At 37.9% G+C, this 25,695-nt stretch overlaps 1 protein-coding gene across 1 annotated transcript in view; it reads left to right on the plus strand.

Annotated features, from left to right (window-relative positions):
- Positions 1-25,695, plus strand: part of filip1l (filamin A interacting protein 1-like) — a 54,649-nt gene that overhangs the window by 20,600 nt on the left and 8,354 nt on the right. Inside the window, exon 5 of the mRNA XM_007244951.4 lies at positions 14,939-17,711. Coding sequence (XP_007245013.3) covers positions 14,939-17,711 — 2,773 coding nt within the window. The remainder of the gene's footprint in view (positions 1-14,938; positions 17,712-25,695) is intronic.

Genomic DNA, 25,695 nt, shown 5'->3' on the forward strand with positions numbered 1-25,695 from the left:
ACTTGTTTTCTTTGCATTATTTGAGGTCTGAAAGCTCTGCGTCTCAGCCATTTCTTATTTTCTGCAAATAAATACCCTAAATGACAATATTTTTAATATATAAAAATAGAAATGTTGTCTGTAGTTTGTAGAATAAAACAACAATGTTGATTTTACTCAAACATCTACCTATAAATAGCAAAATCAGAGAAACTGATCCAGAAACTGAAGGGGTCTGCTAATTTTTTCCAGAGCTGGATATACGCTCATCATAACAAATATATTTGCATCCAGAAGGAAATGTGGGACTTGTGGGAGTTTTATGTGGGATGCAGATACATGTTTACAGGTACAATATTTATTAAAAACAGATGTGAGCAATATTTATTGGCCTACACACACATAACTAGTGTGGAAAATATATGTAAAGCAACATGCCAGACGTCTGGCATTGCCTTGAATCCTTGAGTTGTAGAGGTTTCTAATGGTGTCCTGAATATTCCTGCAGATTTTGCGTTAGGGGTGGATTGTTAATAGCAAATAGCGTCCAATCACTTCAGCATCCCACAGTTTTTATTCTGGCTTAGGTCTGGCTATGGATAGCTTCTGGATCTTCTAGGGAAGATCTTGAGATGGCAGCAGTATGTGAATGAGCATTATCGTGCTGGTTTGTGCATTTAGAAAAAGTAGGGTCACTGGTTGCAGGACCTTATTAACTTGCAGGAATAACTTCCTGTCGGCGGCGCGAGCAGTCGCAGCGGCTACTCCGGAAGCAAAACACGGTGCTTTTGTTTGTTTTTCTGTGTAAATAATCCGATCTGAACTCGCAATCATGCAAAAGTTCGCTATGGAAACAACTTACGACCGACAGACCCTGCTAGACCTGCAAAATCAACAAAAATCTGTACTTACAGACGGTCTACGAGCGGAGCTACGCGTGCTAGGCCTGCTAAGATCCGCGGCGTTTCCTGAGCCTGCTATCCGGAAGCGGTCTCTCCGCAAGCGTTGCGCGAGGAGCCGAAAGCGCGGTAAGAGAGCCGGTGTCCGCGCTAAGCTAATGGCTAACTCCAGCCGGCCAGCGGTTCCATCTCTCCTTCTCTCCAACGTTTGCTCCCTGCCGAACAAGATTGACTATCTCCGGCTCCAGCGGACATCCCAGCGCGAGTTCAGAGACTGCTGTGTGTTCTTTTTCACGGAGACGTGGTTAACGAACTCCATCCCGGACTCCGCGATTGAGGTGAGCGGCATGCTATGCTACCGCGCGGACCGCGACGCCGGCCTCTCGGGCAAGGTACGTGGAGGTGGGGTGTGTGTTTACATCAACACAGCATGGTGTAACAACGCTGCGCTGATCTCCAGCTACTGCTCGCCGCTGGTGGAGTTTGCTGTAGTCAGAGCCAGGCCATTCTACCTGCCCAGAGAGCTTAGCAGCGTGTACATAATAGCAGTGTATGTAGCACCCAGTGCTAATGCTAACGGTGCTAATGCTAACGCTCTGCAAGAACTGTACACTGTTATCTCCAAACTCCAGAACTCACACCCCGACGGACTGTTTATTGTTGCTGGTGATTTCAATCACAGTAATCTGAAGGCTCTGCTGCCCAGCTTTCACCAACATGTGGATTTTCCAACCCGTGGAGCTAACCTGCTCGATTGTGTGTATACTAACATTCCCGGTTCGTACAGAGCAGAGCCCCGCCCCCACTACGGCTACTCTGATCATATCACTGTCATGCTCATCCCAGCATACAGACAGCTCATCAGACGTGCCAAATCAGAAAAGAAGCAAGTTACAACCTGGCCTCCAGGAGCCATCTCTGCTCTTCAGGACTGTTTTGAGCACACTGACTGGGACATGTTCAGAGAAGCTGCTACCTCTGATGACTCCATCAACCTGGAGGAGTACACAGACTCAGTGACTGGCTACATCAGCAAGTGCATTGAGGATGTTACTGTCTCCAAAACCATCACAACCCGCCCCAACCAGAAGCCGTGGATGACTGCAGAGGTGCGTGTGCTGCTGAGATCCCGAGACAAGGCCTTTAAGTCAGGGGACAGGGCTGGCCTCCGAACAGCTAGAGCCAAGCTCTCCCGGGGAGGCAAAGCGCACCTACGCAAAGAAAATCCACGCCCACTTCCAGGACACTACTGACACTCGGCGCATGTGGCAGGGCATCCAGACCATCACCAACTACAAGTCACCCCCCCTGCTTGTAACAGTGATGCCTCCCTTCCAGATGCACTGAACTCCTTCTACGCAAGGTTCGAAGCACAGAACTACACGACAGCATGGAAGACTACACCTCCTCCAAACGATCAGGTACTGTGCCTGTCCTCAGCTGATGTGCGGAAAACTCTACTCAGAGTCAACCCACGGAAAGCCCCAGGACCAGACAGCATACCTGGCAGAGTGCTCAGAGGATGTGCAGAACAACTCACGGATGTTCTCACGGACATTTTCAACATCTCTCTGAGTACTGCAATCGTGCCGACGTGCTTCAAGACGACCACCATCGTCCCTGTGCCGAAGAAGTCTCAAGTGTCCTGCCTTAATGACTACCGTCCCATTGCACTTACTCCCATCATCATGAAGTGCTTTGAGAAGCTGGTCATGAGGCACATCAAAAACCAGCTCCCGTCCTCACTGGACCCTCTGCAGTTTGCGTATCGTCCAAACAGATCAACAGACGATGCCATCTCTACTGCGCTCCACCTGGCTCTCACCCACCTGGACAACAAAGACTGCTATGTTCGAATGCTGTTCATCAACTTCAGTTCAGCATTCAACACCATCATCCCTCAGCATCTGATCGGAAAACTGAGCTTGCTGGGCCTGAACTCCTCCCTCTGCAACTGGGTTTTAGACTTCCTGACTGAGAGACCACAATCAGTCAGGATTGGAAACAACACCTCCAGCACCACCATACTGAGCACTGGCGCCCCCCAGGGCTGTGTGCTCAGCCCACTGCTGTTCACTCTGCTGACTCATGACTGTACTGCAAAGTACAGCTCAAACCACATCATCAAGTTCGCTGATGACACAACTGTAGTTGGCCTCATCAGCAAGAACGACGAGTCAGCATACAGAGAGGAGGTGCAGTGGCTGACGGACTGGTGCAGAACCAACAACCTATCTCTTAACGTGGATAAAACCAAGGAGATGGTTGTTGACTTCAGGAGAGCTCCAGGTGTCCACCACCCGCTGAACATCAACGGCTCTGCTGTGGAAATTGTGGATAACACCAAGTTCCTCGGTGTTCACATTGCAGAGAACCTCACCTGGTCCCTCAACACCAGCTCCATAACCAAGAAAGCCCAGCAGCGCCTCTACTTCCTGCGGAGACTGAGGAAAGCACATCTCCCACCCCCCATCACCATGTTCTACAGAGGGACTGTAGAAAGCATCCTGAGCACCTGCATTACCGTCTGGTTTGGGAATTGCAACACCTCAGACCGCAAGACCCTACAGCGGATAGTGCGGACAGCTGAGAAAATCATCGGAGTCTCTCTTCCCTCCATCGCCGAGATCTACACCACACGCTGCATCCGCAAAGCCACCAGCATTGTGGACGACCCCACCCATCCCTCACACGGACTCTTCGGTCTGATGCCGTCCGGCAGAAGATACAGGAGCATCCGAGCCTCCACTACTAGACTCTGCAACAGCTTCATCCACCAGGCAGTCAGACTTCTCAACGCACAGAGACAGAACTGAACCCCCACCCCACCCACCACTCACCCAACACACTCACACAAAACTAAACTGTACACCCCCCCCCCCCTTTACACTCACAAGAACTGAACTTCACCCACACACACACCCAGTCAGCAAACAGAGGCTGACATGACTTTATTTGCTGCACTCTAAAAAACTATAAACTCTACCTCAGTAACTGCTGTGATTATATATGTTCTATATGTTACAGTATGTCACACATCTCTGCACCTTATCCCCACTATACACTTTATTATACCGTATCGGTACTGCACTGTCCTGTCTTTAAATTGTCTCGTCCTTTGTATTTATTGTATTTATTGTTATTTAGTGTTAGAATTTTATAATTTTATGTTGCACTGTCGTCACTCCTGCACTTTATGTTGTCCATTGCTTGTTGTTCTATGTTGCACCATGGTTCCGGAGGAACGTAATTTCATCACACTGTGTACCTGTACTCAGATGTAATGACAATAAAAGCCTCTTGACCTCTTGACCTATTAACATAATATAGGGCTGAGATCATGGAGCTAAGAGGAGGTTAGATCATGGAGTTATGAGGAAGTAAGGTCACAAAACTAAGAGGAGGTTACATCATGGAGCTATGGGAAGGTTAGATCACGGAGCTATGAAGAATTTAGATTACAGAGCTATGAAAATAAGGTTTGATTATTAAGCTATGGACAGGTTAGATCTAATAGCTACAATGAATGGCATCATGGCACCATGATTTTTTTTAGATTAAGCAACTATGAAAACATTAGCTTGTAAAGTTATGAATAGGTTAGGTCATGAGCCATGAAAAGTTTAGGTAATGGGGCTATAAACAGGTTAGATCATGAACCTGTGCACGGTAAGATGTTATGAGGTTATGAACAGGTTAGATCATGAAGCTATGAACGGGTTAGATCATGGGGCTATAAACAGATTAGGTCATGGCGCTATGAACAGTTAGATCATGGCGCTACGAACAGGTTAGATCATAGAGCCATGAAAGTGTCAATTAGCTTTTAAGTATGCTGCAAGACTCTTGCCCTGCACATTAAGAAGACTTATAGGCTGGAACTGCTGAATCCCCACAGAATGCTTCTCTTGTGGTCTGATGATACCCAGATTTGAGCTACTTAAATGCAATTTCAGATTTGCCTGGCAATATAACACTATCCATGTTTGACTACTCTCTATTTTGTTAATTCTAGGTACCCTTAATAAAATAAACCGAGACTAAGATGAAACTGACTCTCTTCTTTCTGGCAGCTTTACTTCTTTCAAAGTCCTTTTTCAGGAATTCTGACTCACTCATGCCAGCCCAGCAGTTAAAAACAGAGATTCCCGACCCAGGCAACTAAGCAAGTTGAAGTACATTTTAATACCCATATTTTATAGTCAGGGTTTTCCTTCAAAGAAAGACAAAGCAATGTTTATTCATGACAAAATTAATGTGCATTCATGGCTGTTAAGGCTGAACATTTGAACTTTGTAGGACTTGTAGGATGTAAAATGAGCGAAAAACCAAATATAGTCATATACAGCTTTGGAAAAAATTAAAAGACCACTTTAGATTCTGAATTAGTTTTTACTATGTATAGGTATATGTTTTAGTAAATGAACATTGGTGTTTTATTCTATAAACTACAGACAACATTTCTCCCAAATTCCCCCCAAAAATATTGTCATTTAGAGCATTTATTTGCAGAAAATGAGAAATGGCTGAAATAACAAAAAAGAACCTAAAATAATACAAAGAAAACAAGTTCATATTTATTACATTACATTACATTACATTTGGCAGACACTTTTGTCCAAAGCGACTTACAATAGTGAAGTACAAAAAGTCATAGAAGTTAAAGGTAAAAAGACTTTTGTCAGTGCCTTAAGAAGGTCAAAGGCAAATAATGGGATAGAGGAGTGAAGGAGGGGATGAAGGAAATTAGGTTAGAAGTAGTTAGTTTCTTAGAGGTGTTAAGAGAGTAAGTGCTCTTTCATTCATAAAAAAATCAATATTTGGTGGAGTAACCCTGTTTTTTTATCACAATTTTTTATGCATCTTGGCATGTTCTCCTCCACCAGTCTTACAAACTGCTTTTGGTGATCATCCATTTTCCTCTTGATCATATTTTAGAGGTTTTCAATTCAGTAAAAGAAAAAAAAGTGGTCTTTTATTTTTTTCCAGAGCTGTACATGTCTGACTTATGGATAACATAGACCCCTAAGGCCACCTAATGGCTTACCCTCTAAGAATGAGAGAGTTATTTAAAGCATCAGTAGTAAAAAAAACAATCATAAATAAACCAGTAAATAAATAAATCAGTGTGCCAATTGTCATTTACCTTTTTCTGTGGCAAGATCCAGTATCTAATTTCTAATTTGTTACTTAGCCCTGGTTATGCTGAGATTATATCTGTAAAAGTCTAACAAAAGAATGAATGGCACTTTAATATCTAAGACTTTTGCACACTTTAAAATGGCTTAATTTACAAAAGCTCAGTGTCAAAGATCAAAAACACACTTTCCTCTAGTTAAACCTACTCAACTCTTCCCTCATCTGTCCTTTCAATCACTATAAACACACCTTTGCACATACACACATGCTGTGCCTTAAACAGTGAGATCATTTAGACAAGTAAAGAGAGGGAGGAAAAAGGAGGTGATGGGGGGGGGGGGGTGGAAGGAGCCATGTGGATTTGATTACAGGGCAGTGACATCATCGCTGTCAGGTAATCAGGCCCCAGGCACAAAGAATTGTACAAACATGTGGCTCGCACGTACAAACATTCATGTTCTATCTGCACCTCTTATTCCCGTACGCGTATAAACAGAACGTTAAGTAAACTCAGTGAAATACATTCATATGGGCATTTGTAATAATTCATTCCAAAATGCGAACCACAGCCCACACAGTCTCTGAGTAAAGTAAAAGTCTCTGAGACTTTTAAACCAGCAATTGGAACACTCAGATAATCACTCGAAGGGTTAACATACAATCATTAGGTCTATTAGAGAGCCATGCCTTTAAAAAGCTGTGGCAGAGATGAATATGTGATGACTAATCATGAAGTCAGAGAGAGAGATGGTGAAACAGAGGATGAGACAGATTTCCAAGGAAAATGCTAAATACATCACACACACTTTAGGGTGGGTTTAAAATAAAAAAAATATTAATTAAAATGGTGAACATGATGGTGTTTTTTTTAATAATCAGTTTGGTTCTGCCCAATTTGGGATCTATCACATGGGACCTACAGCTCTAGAAAAGGTTTCTTTGATTTTAACAAATTAAAAACCTCTGGAATATAATCAAGAGGAAGATGGATGTTCACAAACCATCAAACCAAACAGAACTGTTTGAATTTTTGCACCAGGAGTGAGTGGCATAAAGTTATACAAGAGCAGTGTGTAAGATTGGTGGAGGAGAACATACCAAGATGCATAAGAAAACTGTGATTTAAACCAGGGTTATTCCTCCAAATATTGATTTCTGAACTATTAAAACTTTATGAATATGAACATGTTTTCTTTGCATTATATTAGGTCTGAAAGATCTGCATCTTCTTTTTTTGTTTGTTTTATTTCTGCCATTTCAAATTTTCTGCTAATAAATGATCTAAATGACTATTTTATTTGGAATTTGGGAGAAATGTTGTCTGTAGTTTATAGAATAAAACAACAATGTTCATTTTACTCAAACATAAACCTATAAATAGCAAAATCAGAGAAACTGATTCAGAAACTGAAATTGTCTCTTAATTCTTTCCCAGAGCTGTAGATATTGCTCAACCTGTCTCCTCTGTCCTAACAAGATCTGAAAGCACATTTGAGACACCCAAATCCTCTAAAAACATATTTAGAGCTCAAGAGAGAAACACTTAGTAAGTATTACTTACTCTGCTTACTAGGGCTTAAACGGTGTAAAGTTGCTTTATAAAATACCTATTGTAAAAAGGCTGAACTTGTACAACCATCTATATCTATCTAGCAAAATTGCAATGCACTTTTTTGTGTATTTTGCTGTGTGTTACTTCTTTTAAATTTTGAATGAAGCAGCAATACAGTCTTGAATAGGCAATCAGTTATTTAAAGGTGTAATTTTTCTAGAAATCTTTTAGTTCTTGTTTATTTTGAAATACAATATGTCACTCCTAATGTCATATGAATGTTGCACGTCAAACTGTTATTCTATCCCCATTGCCTGCATCAGCCAATACAAGAAAACAGACAGAAAAATGAGTGAATCAGGAAAAGCCCCCGGACTGACATTAACCCGAAATAATGATTAATGGACTCCTAAGGATTCAGAGCCATTACAGTGCTGTTAGCCAATCGAGGCATGATGTTTCCATGTCATGAATATTCATAAGTAAAAAACTAAATCCTGGGCTTCTTCCCCGTCCACTCCTTCACTGAACTAAAACAGCCTGAAACAGAAGCACCGAAGCACATATGAAAAAAACATGTAATCAGACCTTTAATATATATATTTTTTAATGTCAACCTCATTCTCGTCTATAATTTTGTATAGCCAGATTCTGCTGCTTTCTTGTTTAAAAGGTGTCTGTGTGTGGCATCACCAACTCCTACCTGATTGGCTGAACGAAACGTAGAGGCCGTACTAAACTAGTGCTTAAATTTGAGCTCTGCTGACCTTTTTCACATTGCATTGAGGCAGCATTCAACCCATAGTTCAATGCGGCAGCTCTCTCTGTTAAAATAAATAGGATGAGTCAAGGCTAAAGGCTAAAGTAGGTCTAACAGGTTCTATTTGGAACATATTGGAGCAGTTTCCTAGACATGAAATCAACCTATTTATGGACTACACAGCACTTTAAAAATTTTTTTTAATTGAAAGGAAAATATGGTTTGCAACTAGGCTTGATCCCTGACAGTGGAACCCCTCCTGTCCAATATGTTTAGTTAATTACTTTGTTTACCATGTAGCAAATCATATTTTTACATTACATTACATTTACTTACAATGATGTACATTTAGCAGTAGAGGACATAGCAGTTGAAGACAAAAATAAAAATTGGGGGGGGGGGGGGGGGGATAGTTGGATAGAGGAGGAGAGGAAGGGGAGCAGGGAATGAGGTTAAATGTAGTTAGTTTGTTAGAGGTTTTAGAAATGTAAGTGTTCTTTAATGGGCTCTGATCTGGTAGTGGAAGGTAGTTTGTTCCACCATTGGGGAAGAACTCTGTATGGGAACAGTCTGGATTGCCTTGTGTAAATATTTGGTAAAGCCAGGTGATGTTCACTGCAGGAGTGCCGGGAGGGAATATACGCCTTTAGGTGTAAGTGCAAGAGGGAGGGAACCTGCTCTGCCATTACCTTGTAGGAAATCGTAAGGGTTTTTAATTTAATGCGAGCCACAACCGGTAGCCAGTGGAGCTTCATAAGCTCAATGAGTAGTGAATCACAAATGGTGAAACAAACCAAAATATCCAAAAAAGAACATCTGTGTGCTCAGAAACTATTAACTATCTATTAAGGAATAGGGAAGGCAGGAGCACCCAAATTAAGCCTTGGGTATTTATCATCCAGGACAAAACTAGCATACCTGATTTCTGTGTTCAGATGCTATTAAGGTTAACTGGATTAGGGCTGGAAACCCTAAAGGGGCACCACTTTTTGTAGGATTGATAAACATACAAATATATATTTATATATTTACTCCAGAAGCCATACAGCTGCTCAAAAATATAATCATTTAAAATGTAAAAGGAAGCAGAATTGTTATATTTTCCTGAAAGTGGCCCTGTTTTGGTCAAATGATTATTTTTTTACTTATTTTTTAATGTATAGACTTTAAATATATTTACACCTAAGATAACTTCAAAAATGGTTAGACTAGAGTGTTTATGAGTTGAACGCATAAGAATATTGATGATAATTAATTACATGCTTTATTACTTTTACAAAATAAATGGAGAGCATCAGGCGGATTTTTCTTGATAATCACACCTCTAGGATACATGTAGATACTAAAAACCTGACACTCAGAGCAGCCTATGCCTTTCAGTATTTTGATCAGGACACCTAAAGATACAAAAATATAAACTTTTTAGTGTACATAAATAAAAATGTTTAGTGCAAAATAACTACTTAGTAAAATGTGCAAGTAAAATAAAAACTATATAAGTAGTGCGCACACCATACCTAGCTTTAGTTTGAGTAAAGCAGGTAGTTTCACACTTTTTCTGTGGACACTTTTGAGTCATTTACTGATATTATTTGGTTTGAAACATCATATAAATATGTTTGAAGCACTAAAGGTGGATAATATTGGTTGGGGAATGAGATTATCTTACTTTTTTAAGGGATTCTCTTTTTTTTTTAAGGATTCTCTTACTTTTTCTCAACGGGTTTCTTGTAGATTTAGCTTTACCGCACTGGGATGCCATCGCTATTTTTAGAAAGAGTAAGTTCCACCCTTTCTTACCATATATGGATTATCATTGCATTTATGTGTGAAGGGATTCCTGAGTAATTAAGCTGAGAACACAAGGTGCGATTTTGGACAGAAAATCCATCCGTAGGGTTCTAACTTTCAATGGAAGTCAGTGTAAAAAGAGTTTATTTCAGGTCATTTTTAGAATTTCTATTGGTCCATTTTTCAAATGATTTTAAAACAGAGTAAGGGACAGTTTGGGTGTTCAAGTTGAGTCACTATATTGTACTTAAGAAGGTGTTGAATTTAACATAATTAACCTGATTGTGCCAAACGGAAAAGGTTAGGTGGGTTAAAAAAACGTACTAGAGGTCACTTTGTCTGTCAATGGTATGACTTTTCCGTTGTCATCTGAAGAGGAAGTTAGTAACTAGTAAATCACTTGACACATGTGGATTGTTTTGGGTGGAATTTTTGAAGCTAAGCGTTTTTGATTGCCAGCGATAGTGTAATGCAGCTCCAGGGGCCTATAGGGCTGTGGGTTCAATCCCTGCTCGCTGCTCCGGTCACTGTCTGTGTTTCCTCCAGGTGTTCCGGTTTTCTCACACCTCCCCCAAAATACACACGGTAGGTGAATTGGCTAAGCTAAATTGCCCCTTTAGGTGTAAGTGTGGGAGTAAATGGTTGCACATGATGTGATTCCCTGCAGTAAACGAGCACCATGTTCAGGGGGTGTATCTGCCTTGTGCCCAATAATTCTGGGTATTCTTGACCTAACGTGAAGACCCTATGCAGGTTTTTTTTGTCCTATTTTTTCAATTGTAATTTCAATTGTTTGGTAGAGGTGTATATATTTTAAAAGCTTAGAAGTTATTTGGTAAATCGACAGTTGTTAAGAAAATGTTATTTATTGCAATTTTTTTAACTAAATACTCTGTAAAATATATGCAAAAAAAAAAAATTTAAGCATTGTACTGGATTAATTCCAAGTTTGGCTGAACTGATAATTTGTACATTTGGCGGGACAACATATTGGATCACAGTACAGCTCTGGAAAAAATAAGCAACCACTTCAGTTTATCTGTTTCTCTGATTTTGCTATTTATAGGTTTATGTTTGAGTAAAATGAACATTATTTTTTATTCTATAAACTACAGACAACATTTCTCTCAGATTTCAAATGAAAACATTGTGATTTGGAGCATTTATTTGCAGAAAATGAGAAATGGCTGAAATAACAAAAAAAAGATGCAGAGCTTTCAGACCTTAAATAAAGCAAAAAAAAGTTCATTTTTATAAAGTTTTAAGAGTTCAGAAATCAATATTTGTTGGAATAACCCTGGTTTTAATCACAGTTATCATGCATCTTGGCATCATGTTCTCCTCCAACAGTCTTACACACTGCTTTTGGATAACTTTATGCCATTCCTGGTGCAAAAATTCAAGCAGTTCAGCTTGGTGGTTTGATGGCTTGTGATCATCCATCTTTCTCTTGATTATATTCTAGAGGTTTTAAATTTGGTAAAATCAAAGAAACTCATCATTTTAAAGTGGCCTCTTATTTTTTTCCATAGCTCTATTTAAAGGCATCTCATTGTCTTGTCAGTGATATTTATCAAAGTTTTAATTCAGTTTTTGCTTTACTTAATTCATTTAAGCAGGCCTTTTTACACTATCTGTAATGAAAAGTGCATGTGGGACAGTGTTGTTTAAACACTAATGATGGTATGATATTTCTTGATATAGTTTAAAAAGCATATCGTCAGTAAAATAATCAATTTATCACAATACTATAAAATATCCTTGTTATTGCCCAACTCTATGGGGAAGACCTGAAGGAAATGTAACTTTGCTAGAACTAAGTTCTTTTTTTAACCCTAGAATTGCTGCATTTACCACTCTACATAACAAATATCACTTCCTCTCTCTCTCTCTCTCACACACACACACAAGCTCTTGCTGCCTTGCTCGCTCTCTCATACAAAATCCTCACCACATACTTCCCCCTTCCATGCTCTCGCCCTCTCTCTCTCTCCCTCTCTTTTCCCTCTCTTTCTATTATGTGCACACGCTACATAAACACACTCAGTCTGTGCCTCACACATGAGCTCATACCCCTCCTGTGAGAGGCTGTGCAACATAAAGTTCCATATAAGGGCAGCACAATGATGTAATGCTCCATAGGCAATGAGCATGCAGTGAGGCCATCTCCCACTGTTTGGTTTCTCTGCTGGAATGCTCACATCGCAGATGTGAGAGCTGCCTTTCAACTCTCAACAGCTTCACACAGTGATTACTGCGCCTCAGGTAGGAACGCATTTAAAAACTCATGTGTACAAATAGTGCTAAAGGAACCGTAGCGTTATTGCAGGAGTGGAGAGCGTAACCGGGTCGCTGACACAGTTTCTGAACAAGTTTGGACTTTGTAACCTCGTTTTTTTTAGTAGATAAAACTGTGTTTGCAGATGGATACAAAAGAAAACTGATCAGATTAGCTTATCAGTCTGTTTAATATCCAGCTCGAAACCTGCTTCTGCTGGTAGCTGGTTTCAGAAGGTCTAAGCTGGTCTTTGATGGTTAGTTTAGTTCAAAAGCTTGTCATCCAAGCAAAGGCATACCTTGTACTGATAAGCTAGCTGGTTAAACAACTTTTGACCAACTTAGTGTGCTGGTTGACCAGCTTGATCTTCAAGCAGTTCAAGCTGGTTGACCAGTTTAGGTCTTGAGCAGCATAGAGTATTTTTCTCTGTCTGAGTTTAACATGTTTAGATTAATTGGTCTACAAACATGATCAACCTGACCAAGCTAAATAACTAGCATTTATAGTTAACTAGCATATATATAGCTAGTTATTTAGCTTGTATATTTAGCTTATATATAGCTAGTTATTTAGCTAGGTCGGGTTGATCATGTTTGTAGAGCAACTAATCTAAACATCCACGTTAAACTCAGAAAGAGAAACATACTGTATGCTGCTCAAGACCTAAACTGGTCAACCAGCTTGAACTGCCCAACTTAAACTAACATGTTTTTTTTTTTTTTTGTGGAATCAAACTTATATATAGATTAATTCCACATTTTTTTGTTAGGTCTAGTTTGTATTTTGGCATGCTTCATAATCTCTGTGGTGTAGACTTACTATATATATATATATATATATATATATATATATATATATATATATATATGTATAAATTAGTATATAGTAATGTATTAATTAGCTAAATTAAGTGATGTGACATTTTAGGTTTACTGATACCTGGATATGAAGATTAATATAATTTCCGATATTTGTCTTCTATGTTGTGTTTTTCTACACAGATTTTAAATACAGTTTTAATTCATTTGTTGACTTTTTTAAAACTAAAATATTATGTGCAGCATGTAGGACCTCTTATAACAAAGCAAATGTCTTCAAACAGTGTTTTTAACTTTAACTAAGTGCAGAAAGAACAGTGATCAATAGGAGAAAATGGATGCAGTGTCCTTCAGTAGGACGTCTGGGATTTTAAAGTGAAATAACTTTCACTTTTTAAAGTGAAATAAAAGGAGCTGCTGTAACGAAAACCTTAGGATTTCTCCCACAGGGTGTTCTCTGTCCATACTAATGAGTTGAGGCCCAAGAGGTCAAATTGAAGTCTTTTTTTAGGGATGTAGTTCTATCATCTCCGGAACCGCACCCTCCTAAACTACAAGGAGAAATATCCCTTGTTTTAGGCTTCTCTCTCGTCACTGTCAGTTGATCCAGTGGATTAGAGAGTAGATGTTACGCTACTAGAGTGATACAGTGATCTGTATCTTATTTTCAACAACATTTACTAAAATACACGGACATGCTGCGTGCTTAGAAAGAAATTGGAATGTAAATATTACACCACAATTGTACAAGCATAAGTGAAAGATCCAAATGTTCACTGTCCACACAAGTTATCTGACTATGCAGCAAGCTAATCAATAAAGGTGATAGTCATGGCAGCTGTGATTTGGGCTGTAAGATTCTTACCATAGTCAGACCCTCCTCCAGCAGGAATGATGTGAGAAATCCAATCATAATCGGCCACAGGAACCCCATTAAAAAAACAGGTGTGAATGGCTATGCATTTAGTCAATCATTTGTGATTGGATCACCACCAATGCATGTTAATACCAGGTGTGAACAGGGCCATACATGCCTCTACATGTGCCGGGGTACTTGTTTGTGATTTTATAAAGTTTTCATATTTTCTGCTTGTGAATCATATGTAAAAAAAAAAAAGCATGAAAACTTGGGGCAACCCTTTGCCTTAAAAAAACCTTGTTAAAAGCTTTAAAAATAAAGTGAAATGTTGTTAAGGTACTAAACACTATATATTAGAATACAAATTCATAAAATTAGAATCAAACAACTTGAGTTAACCCGCAATCTCAATTTAGACAAATAGTAACTTGTTTTTTCAGTCTTCAACACTATGAGCAGGCAGTTGACTATAAAAAAAACTTCAGGTCAGTGAACATTATTGAAATAGCACAGCCTACCTACATGTACATGTTAAAGAGAGAGAATGAGAATGAAATAAATGAGAATGAGAGAAATGATTAAATTAACAGTTTCTTTCTGATTATTATTTTTTAATTGTGTTCTAGTGTCAATGGCAACAGAGTAAACAAAACATTAAATATACTTAGATTTATTAAGGATTTACCCATACATTCTGTTTGTAGAATGTAACCAAAGATATTCACCAAACTCAAATGTGTTTATTCATACAGAATGTGGGATATATCCTGTTTGATGTGCAAAAACAAAAACACAATGTGGGGCTATAATGCATAACGATCCACCTAACCTTTTTTGTCTCTGTCTCTTATTTTATTCATTAGACTGAAGCTGCTGATTGATCAGGAGAAGGCCTATCAGGAGCGAAAAGAGGAGGAGAACAACAGCACGGTCTCTAATCTAAAGGAGGAGCTGACTAAGCTGAAATCATTTGCTCTACTGGTTGTTGATGAACAGCAACGCCTCACCGAGCAGTTGGCTCAGCAAACAGCGAAAGTTCAAGAGCTACAGATTTCTACCACCCAGACCCAAGAGGAGCTAAACACAGCTCAGATCCGGGCGCAAGAGGAGGAGAGTAAAGTCCTGCGTCTGGAGGCTGAATTGCGTGACCAGGCCAGCCGGTTTCACCAGGAACAGGAAGCCATGACTGCCAAACTGACCAACGAAGACGGCCAGAACCGACAGCTGCGCCAAAAACTCTCCACACTTAGTCGACAGTTGGATGAGCTGGAGGAGACGAACAAGACCCTCCGCAGGGCAGAGGAAGAACTGCAGGAGCTGAGAGACAAAATCAGCCATGGAGAGTGTGGCAACTCCAGTCTAGTTGCAGAAGTAGAAGAGTTAAGGAAAAGAGTACTAGAAATGGAAGGAAAAGATGAGGAATTAATCAAGATGGAGGATCTGTGCAGGGACCTCAACAGAAAGCTGGAAAGAGAGTCCAACCAAAGTCACAGCCTGAAAGCAGAAGTGGACATGCTGAACCATAGAATTATGGAGCTGGAGAAATTAGAGGACGCTTTTGGGAAGAGCAAGCAGGAATCCAGCTCCCTCAAATGCAGCCTAGACAAGGAGCGTACAATAACTAAACATATGTGCAATGAACTAGACGCCCTAAGAGGTAGGATCAAAGAGCTTGAAGCCGCTGAGCTTCAACTGGAGAAGACAGAGTTGATGTTGAAAGAAGATCTAACAAAGCTGAAAACGTTGACAGTGATGCTTGTGGATGAAAGAAGAGCCATGGCTGAGAAACTGAAAATGATGGAAGATAAGGTACAAAACAGCACTGGCAAACTGCTGGCAGAACAGGACAAAGTCACATCGGTGACTGAAAAGCTGATCGAGGAGAGTAAGAAAGCCTTGAGATCTAAAGCAGAACTGGAGGAAAAGATGTGCGTTGTCATCAAGGAACGTGACGAGCTCAGGAACACGCTGAAAGCAGAGGAGGAGAAAAACATTGACCTACAATCCAAAGTCAGCATGATGAAGAAAAGACTTCAGTCTTTGGAGGCTGTTGAAAGGGAGTTATTGCGGAGCAAAGCTAAAGACGAAAAGATAAAAGGACTCATCCCGAATCACTTCCAACAGGAAGACAACAAAGTGAAAGATTTAACACAGGAGGTGGAGCGGCTCAGGAGGAAGCTGAAGGAAATGAAAGTGGTGGAGGATGATCTGATGAAGACGGAGGACGAGTTTGAATCCTTGGAAAAGAGATACTCCAACGAACAAGAACGGGCAAAAGTACTTATGGAAGAACTGGAAATCTCTAGAAAGGAGCTTTCGAAATATCAGCTGGCTGAGAAAGAAGAATCCAACCAGGAACACATTCTTTACAAGCGTCTGAAAGACGAAGAGGTCAAATCCAGTCATCTAACCAGAGAAGTGGAGGCACTGAAGGAAAAGATTCATGAATATATGGGCACAGAAGAGTCCATATGCCGCATGAAAACAGAACATGCAACCTTGCAGAGGAAACTTACCCAGCAGGAAGTCAAAAACAAAGAACTTGCCAGAGAGATGGACACCTTAACGAAAGAGCTGGAGAGATACCGTCACTTTAGTAAAAGCCTTCGGCCTGGCATGAACGGCAGACGCTTCTCAGACCTTCACGTCTGCACAAAGGAAGTCCAGACAGATGCAACAGACAACCTGCCTTCAGATTTTAACAGCCTTGGTTCACTGGAACGAGCTGTGTTGAATGGAAAGTTGTATGAGGAAAGTGATCTGGAGGAACAACCCAATTATAATGACATTAACTTCGCTAAATGCAACAATGTCAACAACCTGAACAACAATATGAGGAGAGTCAGAGGTCCTTTCTTAAAGAATAGAGAGCCAATTAATGGCAAAATGCAACCAAAACCAAATGAAACTCATGTGAAGCAAGGGGATGTAGTCCTCTGTAGTCCTCAAAGTCCAGGCCAACCTCTCCACATCAAGGTGACACCAGACCATGGCCATAACACAGCCACTCTTTCCATCACAAGCCCCACTCTAGAGAATATCCAGTCTTTCACCAGTACAGCGGTTATCCCAACCAGTGGAGGCCCACCAAAACAGAGAATTACCATCATCCAGAATGCTTCGGTCTCACCGTACAACAAAAGCCAGGATTGTCCAGAAAGTCCTTGCATGTCTGATTGCTCAGTGTCACCTGTGTCAGCTTATTCCCAAACAGTGTCCGACCTCTCTAGTTCAATGACCCCAGACAGAGCCATGTCTCCTACTCGAATAGTGCCCGGCACACCAGGAACCCCTGAAAGGCCACAGCCTGGAGAGCTGGTGGAAGTCACAGCGAGTCACACTGTGTTCCGTGTGTCTCCAGAGAGACAAAATAGCTGGCAGTTACAGAGGTCCAACAGCTCGGGAGCAAATGTCATCACCACTGAAGACAACAAAATTCATATTCATTTAGGCAACTCCTACATGCAAGCTCTGAATAGTGTTTCTCGGCCCATCAGCCCTTGCTATTTCCCTGGGCAGGAGCAAAGGACTCCAGTACTATCCGGTGGTACTCCAACTAAGACCAACAGCAAAATCACAAGTAGCATCCTGATTAAACCCACTTCCTCCCCAATCCCACGGCCCTCACAAATTACAGTAAGTAATATGTATGACTGATGCACAGTGACTAGTGTCCTAGTCTTCCATTTATCAAGTAATACAACCCTCACTCTAGAACCCATAATAAACCTGTTATGACACGTTTTGCTGTTGGCATTTTTGATAGTATGAGCGTTTGATTTTGTGTTTTCACTAATACTGTGATATCTGTAAGCATTATGGCATGCATATTTAAGGCACCTTAGCAAAAATTGTGTTGTTTACTGTGAAAAGCTAATTCAGTAAAAGATCTGAAAAAATATGAAAAAAAAGATTTGGCATAGATTTGGATAGAGTTGGCTGAAGACCAATCACAAGTTATCATTAACATTTACCCCAGCAGTGCATGCTAATCAGAAATTTACTTTCTGGCAGTGCGAATTTAGTAATAAAATTAGCTCAGTAGTGCTATTCTAATTATACACATCTCCTGGTAGTGCCATTCTAATTATAAATTCACTTTATTCACTTATAAATTCACAGCTATTCTAGTTACTCACCTCAGCGCTGCTATTTTCATCATAAATCACCCTCAGCAATGCCATGCTAATAATAAATTTACTTAAGCAGGGCAATTTAGTCATAAATTTACCCCAGCAGTTCTACTCAAGTCTCATGTAGCTGGCTAGCTAATTTGGAATTTACACAGAAAAAGCAATCTGTCTTTTGGTAAACAAACAAATGCTAAAGCTAAGTTGGCTAGCTTATCTTATGTTACGTTTTCTGAGCTAGCCCTGTACAGCTTGTATCTTTCAGCAGGAAAACAGGTAAAGTCAGTTTTTGAGGAAGTATTAAATTATACGAGTGGCCATTTTCAGACCAGATTTTCGGTTGCCAAATATTTAGTGCATCCTTAATACGCAACAAGTCTTAGTCAGTTCATTGTAACATACCTTTCAACAAGTTAAGTGTCTTTCACTTATTGTTTGAAGGATTTTTCGCTGTTCTTTTAAAGTTTTTACATTTTAGTTTTTAAGTTTTCAAGTTTTAATCCACTGACTTTTATATAAATTGGTGGACTGTCAAGGCGATTCCAAAAATATTACAGTAGTCTTAATTAACATTTTGGAAAGAATGCTAATTTGATCTATTGCTTTCTTAACTATTCACAGTAACATCCATTTTTGAAGGCTTGCCTCGATTTACTGTCACACAAAACCTTAAATGTCCAAAAATGTTACTTTACCTGAAAAAAGGCTAAAAAATTGGAGGGGTAAAAAATGGCAAAAAAAATGGGAGGGGTAGTTTGGAAGGGGCATGTATGGGTGATGTATGGGTTTAGAGGCAGGGCAGAAGGGAGAGCTGATTGGCTGAGCTGCAGCCATTATTATTTATTGACTTATAAAAGTGTTTTTAAAGGTTAGGAAATGTTAATAAAAAATTAATGGAAAAAATATGGTATATGGTTTAGAGGCTCTTTAAAGACTTTAAAGAGCTTTTAATGTCATTTTGGATTTTTTCTATTGGTTCATTCAGCATTTGACACAATGTGGGAACAACTACATTTGTTAGATACTAGATTATCAAAAAATTAAACAGTAAAAAATGGAGATTTAGGGTTTTTGTTTGACACCAAAGGATTTTTCATGAATACCACTGAGCAGTGTGCTGGGAAAATATACTAAACCTCAGTAGGGCCCAGTAAGCGACTGATTTATATTAAGGGGGGGCAGAGTTTGCCAAGAAAACATTCCCCACATCATTACACCACCTCCACCAGCCTGGACTGCTGGCACGATGCAAGTTGGATGCATGGATTTATGCTGTTGGTGCCAAATTCTGACTTTACATCTGTGGGCCACACCAGAGATCGAGATCCATCAGAACAGGCTGTGTTTTTCTGTCTTCATTTGCTGATTTTTTATGTTTTTTTCTGTATTGCACCAATCTGATTAAACTCTATAGACTCTACAGAAGTTTTCATGCCACGCCAAAATCTCTGAGATCACCTTTTTCCTTATTCTGATGGCTGATGGGAAAAATGGGAAAATTGCCTTAAGCTTCTGGGCCATATCTGCCAAGTTCATCATGCATAATGCGTTGCACTGCTGCCACACGATTGGCTGATAATTTGATAATTGCATGAATATGAAAAGATGTACAGGTGCTAGATGATGTTTGTGTGTATGTGTGTGTGTGTGTGTGTGTGTATGTAAATGTGTGCTGTTAACACAACACAATGTTAATTGATCCTATGAATCACCTTTTTTTAATCACTTGACACTTGATATATGCACATCTTATTCAAAAGTTTGGACGAATTTTGTTCATTTTTACACAACTTAACTTGTGTAAAATGTTTGTGTATTGAATGTGCCACATTTTATGGATGTTTTATAATGTTAAAGTAAGTACTACTAAACATCTCTGTAAAAAACAAAAAAACAAAGTGCATAATTCTACCAGGCACACACATACTTTTACCAACTTTTGCATAAGACTATGTATTGCACTAACCCTGAATTGTACTTCACTTATGGATTAACTTAACTTGTGTGTGCATTTTTTACTTGATGTTAAAAAAGCCATGTAACTGTTCACTGATATACTGATGGAATTACCATTTGTGTTTGTTATTTTTCACATGCTTTTGTTTTATGATGATAAAAATAAATCAACATTAACAAATGTGCAGTTTTATCTTATTATATCTAATTTATAAAGTGTGAATTTTGAAATAACAGCTTGGTATTTACAGTGGCATGCAAACCTTTGGGCATTGTGGTTGAACTTTTAGTTACTGTGAATAATCATAAGATGAATAAGCTCCAGAAGGCTTAAAATAAAGGTAATTTCATTATTGCATTATAATTGTTTTGTTTAATGTTTACCATATATATAAGGTCAGCTAACACAAATATGAATCCTTAGAAATGGAAGAACAAAATGTGAAAATATGATATTTTAAAGTGGTTAAAAAAGGTTAATGAGAGGTCTACGTTATTTCCTATGTATAGATTTGCCTGAAAATGTAAGGTAAAAAATTGAAAACAAATGGTTAAAACAGGTCTAACTTCTACTTCTAAAAGATTTCTTCTTTTACATTTCCTTCAAAATAAAACATACTTTTTACTTTTGGTCAGAAATGAGGCTGATAGATTTATAGAAAAAACATCTTCACCTGTTATGTTTTTGCTTTAATACTGTAAAACAGAAATACATGTAAGCAGATATTGCTTAAATGTTAAGTGAATATTATATTTTAACTAAGCATTTTGTTAATAAAATAGGTTTAGATTATGTATAAATTTGGATGAAATTGGAAGTTGAAAAGGTCACTTTTATATAAGTGGTTGAAAACAGGTCTGCCATTTCAATCACTCCTAAAATAAATCGTTTCACCTTCCATCCAAAATGAAACAGTTTTTACAAACAGCACTTTTCTTTTTTATGACCTGCAAAACTTTTAGTCAGAAATAAGACCAATAGATTTATTAAGCATTTTTTTGCTTTAGTTTTAGAGCTGCAAAGCATAAAAGAAAAGTGCATATTGCTTAACTATTAAGACAATATATTTTAACTAAGCATTTTGTTAATGAGATAGCTTAGGTTTAGATTATTTCCTGTGATTGAAAACAGATGTTTTTTCATTATCTGCAAAACTGAACTTTTGGTCAGAAAGGAGAATAATATATTTTAAGAAAAAAACATCTGTTAAGTCATTTTCAGTTTTTGTTTTAAAACTGCAAAAAGTAAAAGGAAAAAATATTGCTTAAATATTAAACAAATGTGTAATCTTATATTTTACATTAAGTCTTTTGGAAATAAGGTCATCTTTTATTCACTTGTATATTCACAAGAACAGGAAAGAAGTTATGCCCTAATATTTGCATGCCACTGTATATTTGAACACTGTCTGCATGCTACTTGTTGCATTATATAATTTTTATACTGATGCTTTTGCCATTAAAAAGTTTATATGTTTATATACACAGATTACTGAATAAATATATTCTATTCAGCATGCATTCAATGGCAACTTTAACCCCCCTCTTTAATGGGCATGGAGAATAGGTCATTGTTAATGTTCAGAGTTTATAAGGTTTATGGAAAAGGGCAGAAAAAGTTTAAATTCTGAAATATGTTTGTTTGAGTTTAAATCATAGACTGATGTCATAGTTTCTACTTCTGTCCAAAACAGTATAATCCGCTAACAGGAAGGAGGTCTGTGCATGGCTGAATTGGGTGTATTATTGAATGATACAGTGGAAACCAGCTCAGTGGGTGATGTAATTTCACCTCGGCTGTCCCCTGCATTCCTATTTTTATTAGGTGTTCAAATCTTTGCACATCCTTTGACATAAGTTGGGATCCAGCTAGCATTTATGTGCTTAACTATATTAATTATATTATTAATTATTATTTCTCAAAGCCTCTTAGACTCTTTTTTTTTCTTTTTTATATAATTTATAAATAATGATATAGATCTATGGATTTAATAAACTGTCATGCAATACACCACACACGTATTCCACAAACCCTCTTGTACTGAAGAGAAAAGCTTTGATAGACTTCCAATACAGTATCAACTTCAATAAAGTGCATTTTCTGAAGAAACACAGATAAAAGGGTGGAACGAGGGATGAGAAAATGACAAACAGATGAGTGTGGGTCAGTATGGTTGTGGATTAGTGCTTAGAGATCTTTTTTGAGTGAGTACATGCAGCTTGTTGGCTGTAGAGTAAATGAATGGAAATAAATAGGAGTAAAAAGGGAGGAACGAAGGATGATAAAATGACAAATAAAGGAGTGCATTTCTGTGGATTATAGCTTAGTTACCTGCCCTGATGGAATACATTAATTTCAGTGGCATGATTTAGGACACAGAAACTCTATGGCTTGGTCGTGTGTAAAAATTAATAAGAGAGTAAATGAGAGAAAAGGGATCCTAATAAAACAACAAATAAACGTTGAAAGTATAGAAATTACTTCTAATATAAACAACAGTAAATTAATTTTTTCCAGGAGTCTGTCAAATATAATATATCTGTAATCATGTGTATCGACCAATCAGAACTACAATAGATGGGGGTGCACTTTTACTGTCCAATCATTCTTGATAAAATAATAATAAAAAGAAAACTGTATTTTCCACACTATAAGGTGTACTTAAAATTATTAATTTTTCCCAAAAATCGTCTTTTGCACCTTTTAATCTGGTGCACCATTTATAAATTGTACCAGTCTGGTTGTAAGGAGCAGTAAAGCCACTTAGCTGAAGTACAGCATTATACAGGACTGTCAATGAAGTTTCTCCAGTACCAAGGTTAGAGCAGCATTAGCATTAGCCGCTAACCACAGTGTTGCCATTCAGAGGTGAGTATATTGAACTGTAGTCTGCTTGTTTACTGTGTTAAAACAAGCTACAAGGGACAAACTGCTAGCTGATAGCACCCTGAGTTACCGCAACACTCAGGCTTCCTTAGTCTACCACTATCGGGCGCGGTTAACTAGCGCTAAGTGCTGCTAACTGTGGCTAGCGCTGCTGCTAACCGCACTGTTGAAAATATTAAAACAGCGCTGCTGCTAACTGCACTGTTGAAAATATTAAAACCTATTCTTACTGTAAATAAACAGAAGCACTTTACTCACCCAAATGAAAGGTTTTCAGGAGAGAAATCTGTGTAGATTAACATCTAGCGCTCACTTAAAACTTTAAAGGACTTAAAAAGAAAATGTTTTTTTTTTAACAGTTACATTTTTTTACCTGCTTAATTAGAAGGGACAACACTCTTCCTTACTATTGTCGCCTAAAATGCGTCTTATGTATGAAAATAGATCTGAAAATAGACATTCATTGATGTCTAGTGCGCTTTTATAACATGGTGCACCTTATAGTCCGTACAATACGATAATGAGAATAATATAAATGAGACAACAATATATGATATATATTAGAAGGGTTACACTTTGTAAATAGGGTAAAAAATAACAGTACTAAACATTGTTAAATGGCTTAATAATGTCACAACTTTTTATAAACTAATACTAAAATTAATATTGCTAAATTTAAATTGTTATGAATGTAAAAATAATGATTTCTTTGCACGGGCAACTCTATGCTACTATCACTAGCATTGTAAGCCTGTTGGGAGCATTGATTAAAACAGCTGGATTTTGTAATGCTGGGGGTGAATAGACAGTTTTGTACTCATTATCATGTTTCAATTTCACACCGGATTTCTCCTTTAAGAATGTTGTAAATAATAATTAATTGAGACAAATGTTATAATTAATAACATCTTAACTAGTGTCAACTATTTGAGACATTCTCTCGTAACTAAAATATAATATGTTTTGCAATGTACACACACAATGATTAGTTTACTGTTTAATATTTAGGCTCATTTCAGTTTAATTTCCCATTATTACTGTGATTTCCATATCCTGTTTCTTCTACACAGGGAAGAGTTCTCCTTTTTCAGTCTTTCTTCTTTGATTTCTTCTTTATGCTGTAAAATATTTTTCCCTTATTACTATTTCCATTCATTTACTCAGTAAGTGCTTTGGGCTAGGACATCTGTAAAGCTGCTGTTATCAGCTAAACAGAGTTAATCAGTAGGGTGACAAGATAAGGATAAGAATAAGAGTGTTGGTAATGTCTGGTGGTGATGTCTAGTACACATACTCACAGTAACCTAGGCACAAACACTCCACGGCAGAGAGAACACAGACCGTGACTCACTATTAATGTACAAGGCTTACCATATCAAGCGTTAAATTGATTCAGGCTGGAATTTGTGCAGTCTGGAGTCTATGTCCTGCGGACTGAGCACTCAGGGAAATATGTGTCTGGATTTAAAAAAAGTCATTCATTGAGGAGGCGAGAACAGCTGTTACTGTGCATGAAAAGGCATGACACTTTCCTCTATATAGCCTGAAGCCTCATTACGAATAGAACCACAAATTATTACAGATTTCTCCATGTTATATTTGTTGGCAAGAGACTCATGCAATGCAATGCATGTACTGTAATTCTGGTTAATAATTTGAAATGAATATTGTATATCTTGTGTCTGAGATAAGAGAAATACAAAGTGGCTGCTTGACTACATTAAAGTACTTTTACATGGTTACAATTACAGTAGATGTAAAAGATTTTCATGACAAAATTCTTATTAAAGCATGCTTTTAGTATACTTTTAAACTTAAAACAAGTGAATATGCATTTAGTTTACCTTTTATGCATTTAACAGAGAGATATTAATCAAAATTATTTGGTTAATTGGAGATATTAAACTAAATTCTTATACTGACAAGAATATAGCAACATCTTTATTTAGGTATTTTTGGCTCATATTGTACGTGAATTATTATTAATAAAAAAAGAAAGAATACCGCAACTATGTATTCTTGCTGTATTTGCACAAATAAAAATGTTATAGTTTACTTGCGACAATAAAATGTGTTATAGTTTAATTTGTGTAATAGTTTAAACTGGAATGTTGGATTATTTAAGTTTTAAGGTTCTTGTATTTTTGTCGTCTAATACAATACTTAATGTCTTTTAAAATGCTGTATATGTAGTTCAGAGGTAGTGTTTAGAATAGTAACAAGTGTATTTAAAGTACAGTTAAAGTTACATTTACAATAATAAATAATACACACATAGAAATGAAGTAGTATACTTTAAAGTTTAATAGTAAACTATAATTTTAAATATAATTTGCATACATCTATTAAACTAGTGATTTATAGGATTTGAGGGGCCTGGAGAAAAACTGAATTAAAAATGTATTATAGAACATATTCGAATATCCCAGCAGACAAACCAACAAACCAAATTACATGTTTTTGCTATTCTATTCACATATTTTGCTACTGCAGCAATGCAATTTTAATCTTAAATGTACCTTAGTAGTGCTATTCTATTCATGCATTTACCTAAGCAGTGCAGTCTTCATCAGAAATGTACCCTCAGCAATGTAAACACATACTGAGTGTGGTAAGTGATGCTTTATTTGTTTATTATATTTATAAC

This window comes from Astyanax mexicanus, chromosome 23 (genome assembly GCF_023375975.1).
Source record: "Astyanax mexicanus isolate ESR-SI-001 chromosome 23, AstMex3_surface, whole genome shotgun sequence".
Lineage (NCBI taxonomy): Eukaryota > Metazoa > Chordata > Actinopteri > Characiformes > Acestrorhamphidae > Astyanax > Astyanax mexicanus.